The sequence below is a fragment of the Eptatretus burgeri genome, chromosome 18 (genome assembly GCF_056783735.1).
Source record: "Eptatretus burgeri isolate ZD-2024b chromosome 18, Ebu_testis_v1, whole genome shotgun sequence".
NCBI lineage: Eukaryota > Metazoa > Chordata > Myxini > Myxiniformes > Myxinidae > Eptatretus > Eptatretus burgeri.
Genome location: NC_140978.1, coordinates 16,367,501 through 16,372,500, shown reverse-complemented (window position 1 = coordinate 16,372,500; position 5,000 = coordinate 16,367,501). Strand labels below are relative to the sequence as shown.

Below are 5,000 nucleotides of genomic sequence, written 5' to 3'. Positions count from 1 at the left end.
CGGATGCCCTTCCTGACGCAACCCTGGTCGCCTCTTACGACACAGGGATATGGTACACCTATTTTAACCGGGGTATACACCGGCCCAGTATACTGGTACTCATTTCGCCGACCTCGGAAGGATGACAGGCTGAGTCAACCATATATATATATATATATATATATATATATATATATATATATATATATATATATATATATATATATATGTATATATATATATATATATATATATATATATATATATATATATATAATCACTCAGATTATCACTCCACCCATCATCTTCTGCCCACCCACTCATCTTTTTTTTTTTTTTTTTTTTTTTTTTTTATACCTTGGTCGAGGCTCGTATGAGAGCTAACACACAACTCACAGCAAGGAGGCATGAGACAAGAGGGGCGGGAGTGGAAGGGACAAAACATTGGGGAACAGACACAGGTGAACTGTGGAAGGGAGAGGGATGGGGATGGGACGGGGAACATGGCGAGGGGAAGATGGACATTAAAGGGACTTTCAGGAAGGAAAGCAGGAGAATTGAAGGAAGTGGGCTTGGGTGGATTATCGGGGGTAGAAAAGATCGAGGATTTGGATGGGGGAAGATAAGAGGTGGTGGTGAACAGCTGTTTTGAAAGCCTGAAGGGAAGAATGGGAAAGAATAGAGTGAGGAAGTTTATTCCAAAGGCGGGAAAAAAGAGGAATGAAAGAGTGAAGATGAGCAGTGATTCGTGATTTTGGTAGTTTTACCAGAAGGGGGTTGTTGGCGGACCTTGAGCGCCCTGTGGAAATGTGGTTGGGACAAATCGCAGAGAGAGCAGGGGGGCAAGGCTGGAGAGGAGTCGGTAGAAGACAGAAAGACCACCGACCAACCTGCGGTGATTGAGTGAGAGGCCCAAAGACTCAGCTTCATTGCGGGAGATGCCAATGATCTTAAAAGCCCTGGTTTCGACAGCGTGAAGTCGAGAAAGGTGGGAGGCAGGAGCACCAGCCCAGAGGGGAGAGCAGTACTCCATCAGGCTACGGACAAAAGCTTTGTAAGTGGTCAGGAGCTCAAGAGGGCCGAGGAAGGACTTTGCACGACGGAGGATTCCCAGTCGGCGACTGGCTTTTGAGGCAAGGTTGGAAATGTGACTTTCCCAGGAAAGGTCATGGCAGATAGTGAGACCCAGAAGCTTGAAAGAAAAGACTTCTTCCAGAGGATTGTTGAGAAAGTGGATGGGGGGGTTTTGTAAACGGTCCTTTCGAAGAGACATAGTGAGAGTGTGAGATTTGTCTGGAGATCTTGACTCCAATCTCTTTCCAACCTTCTTTGAATCCCCTGATTATCCCCAAAACCCATCTCATTCATCACCCCCTTTATGTTGTTTAATTCTTCCTAATTCAACAACACCCATTATGAGAATGCAATGTTTAAACAGCCCCTTATTAGTCTTACATCATATTACTGAAGCATGTGGAGGGTTGGTGGCTGAACAATCACAGCTCACACATTCGGTGATGATTACCTTGAGAGCATCCCTGAGCCCGGAGCCGATGAACTCGTTACGGAGGTGAATTCTGAAGTCCAGGTCTTCAGGGCCTTCAATCAAGGCATTTATTAAGCTCATGCAAGCGGCCTGTGCACACACATGCACACGCACACGCAGCACGCAAGTACATTGTAGAGGATTCAAAATTTCCTCCATTTGTTGCTTCAGCGTAAACAAAGTCCGAAGTACCATGTGCAAAACTGGGGGGGGGGAGGGGGGAGGGGAGGTGGATCTGCATCTTAGAGATGTAAGGGAGGAAACACTAAACTGCCTCTTTTCCAACAGAGGATGATTTAACATGAAGGTAAAGATAAAAAGGATAGCTTTTGAATGCATTATAGTGATGAAAGAGGAGAGTGAAATATAAATGAAGAGACTGATACCATCCATATCCATTAAAAAGCACAGTGTTCAAACTCTGAAGAAAGATTCAAAAACAACAATTTAACAACCAGCTATGGGTGGATGGTTTGGGCTCAAATGCCTCATCAAATTGTAACTCTGATAGAAGATTAGTGCAAGCTTGTACTTGTTAAGAGTTTTCCCTCTAGATGAGAAGATAAAAAACGAACAGGTTTAAGCTTGGACTAATCTTGCATAATCTAATAGCTTTGCTATGATGAACATGTACTCATACAAAATGATTTTCAGTGCGATGTAAAAGGGACAAAGTTCACTGAAACTGCTGCCATTAATTTGGTTGCATGAGAACCCCTCCCCCTCCTCCCCCAACACCCCCTTTCCACCTCAGGACTCTGCGTAGCCCACAGCCTGAGTGACGGGGGCAGGCATCTGCTTGGCAGCCTTTGGGGCTCTGAAAGAGATGCTTGTAATTTCCCATGCTCCTCATAATATGTGGCAGTTATGGGCTGAGAGAATAATCTCAACCTATCCTTATTGCAGGTCTGATATGTCCCACTGCTGCGGCACAGCCTCTAGATTCTCCTGTCATATCCTCTTTGTATCTCCCAAGTGTGTGTGGATGTGTATACAGTACCCATATACAACCATTTTTACATAAATGATGCCATTGAAAGTGGGGAAATGTCATGCTCAGATGCAGAGTTGCAACGAATACAAAATACAAGCTCTATCAGTTACTCTTCATCTGTCTATAATTCCAGCAATCTGTGTGTGTGTGTGTGTGTGTGTGTGTGTGTGTGTGTGTGTGTGTGTGTGTGTGTGTGTGTGTGTGTGTGTGTGTGTGTGTGTCTGCGACCGCCGTTTCTCGACAACCACCGTTCCGATCTGATTGAAACTTGCCAGGAATATTGCCAGGGACCTGCGGATATGCCTTTTCAAGGTTTGATATCAATCGGACGAGCGGTTCCTAAGTTACGACCATTTATCTGTCGACCAATGACAGGACACGGTGCTATGACATCACGAATGACGTCACAATTAATGTTTTTTTTTTGCATGATTGACGTCACAATTCTTCTTCTTCTTCGTTTGGTGTTGTTCGTCTTTCGGCTGTTCCCGTTCGGAGTCGCCACAGCGGATCATCTGTTATGATCCGTATACTGATTTGGCATAGGTTTTACGCCGGATACCCTTCCTGACGCAACCCTGGTCGCCTCTTATGGCACAGGGATAAAGATTGGGTTTCGCCATCATTCCGGGCTGCCCTACACCCTCTCATAGCGCGGCCCAGCGCAGAGCGCCCGTCCTCAAGCGATCCTCCAACCCAAGCCTCCGAGTAGCCGGATTACAGGCGCACGCCACTACGCCCGGTATCTTCTTCTTCTTTGTTTGGTATGACGTCACAAATCGACACTGGGGGCCTGAGTATGTGCCTTTTCAAGGTTTGATATCGTTCTTCATCCATTTCAGCTGTTTCCCAAGTGTTTCCCAAGGTTTGAAAGCTGTTTTTTTTTTTCCCAAGGTTTGAATTAATTGTTCAAATTATTAATTAATCCCAAGGTTTGAATTTTACCAAGGGAAACAGCTGCTTCCCAAGGGTTTGAAAGCTGTTTTTTCCCAAGGTTTGAATTAATTGTTGTGATTGGTAGACATTTGTGAATACATTTACAGAGAGAGGGCACGAGAGGAGGGGGGAGAGAGAAGGGGGGAGACGGGGGGGAGAGAGAGGGGGAGAGAGAGGGGGAGAGAGGGGGAAAGAAGGGGGGAAAGAGAGGGGGAGAGAGGGGGCAAGAGAGGGGGCGTGAGAGGTGGGTGAGAGAGGGGAGGGAGAGAGGGGGTGAGAGAGAGGGCGCGTCACAATTCAAGAGAGGGGGAGAGAGAGGAGGGGGGTGAGAGTGGGGCGAGAGAGAGAGGGGAGGGGGAGAGAGAGAGGGGAGGGGGAGAGAGTGGGGGCGAGGCTGGGGGGAGGGAGGGGCCGGGGGAGAGAGGGGGCAAGAGAGGGGGGCGAGAGAGAGGGGGCATCACAATTCTTCTTCTTCTTCGTTTGATATAACGTCACAATTAACGCTGGGGACCTGAGTATGTTTCCCAAGTTATGGCCATTTATGATACGGTTGGTCCGATCTAATTGAAACAATGCCCCAATCCAGTCATCGTTTACGAGAGCGAAGGAACGAAGCTGCACATACTGGCACACACCTATGGGCACGCACCTACGGGCACGCACCTATGGGCCGCACTAGTATTACAAATATGCCAAAAACAGCAAGTGAAAATTAAGCAAGTCACCCTGTTAGTGTTGTTGTTACAGGGGGTTGTGACCTTGTTTTACTTGATTTCCAATGTACACTGACATGAGATATGACAGCATAGCATCCATTTTTAACGCAGTGCCTTAGTTCAACGTCACGGAAAAAAACAGCAAAAATAATTCAACAATAAATAAATGGACTGCAAATTTAATCGAGCCATTTGGTGGATGAAATATTTACAAGGAAGTTCCTGCTTTTCGAGAATGCATTTTAACGAATCCCACTGCTGTGATTATGCTAAGCACCACAATATGATTATCGAATGTGCCTTGAAACCTTATCGATGGTCAAAAGCAAGAACCAATGCAACTGCAATGCACGAACCTTCAACTGCACACTTTGGCCAGGTTGCAGTCCATCAATAATGGGCAGAAATCGCTTTCGCTCCATGATTTCTGCACGTTCTGTGATGGCATCCAGAACCCGGTTTAATCTACATAATGGACAAAAAAAATATGGAAGGGTGTTATGAAACGATGAAAAAATTGCTTATTTAATTTCTTATACTCATATAATATGGTTTTGTTTTCGAACAGGCTGAAAGAAAACGGGGCTCCCATTTTAGGGAAGGAGCAGAACAAACTGAGCAACAATTCCAACAAGAGTGGGACAAATTCGGCTCTACTTTTACAACAGGCTGAGTGCAAATGACGATCCAATTCCACAAGACGAGAGCAATTTCAGCTCGTACAAAATTGGGGTTTTCGTTCTCGAGCAAACCTACAAATAATTTCAGTTTGCTTGAGGCAGAGAAGAAAAATTCCGAGTTTATAAGGAGGCTGAGAAGAAAATATGGC

At 45.7% G+C, this 5,000-nt stretch overlaps 1 protein-coding gene across 1 annotated transcript in view; it reads right to left on the bottom strand.

Annotated features, from left to right (window-relative positions):
* LOC147008646 (protein diaphanous homolog 2-like) overlaps window positions 1–5,000 on the bottom strand; it is a 468,186-nt gene that overhangs the window by 331,876 nt on the left and 131,310 nt on the right. Inside the window, exons 8-9 of the mRNA XM_085863759.1 lie at window positions 4,528–4,636; window positions 1,505–1,615 (exon numbers count right to left, since the gene is read on the bottom strand). Coding sequence (XP_085719885.1) covers window positions 1,505–1,615; window positions 4,528–4,636 — 220 coding nt within the window. The remainder of the gene's footprint in view (window positions 1–1,504; window positions 1,616–4,527; window positions 4,637–5,000) is intronic.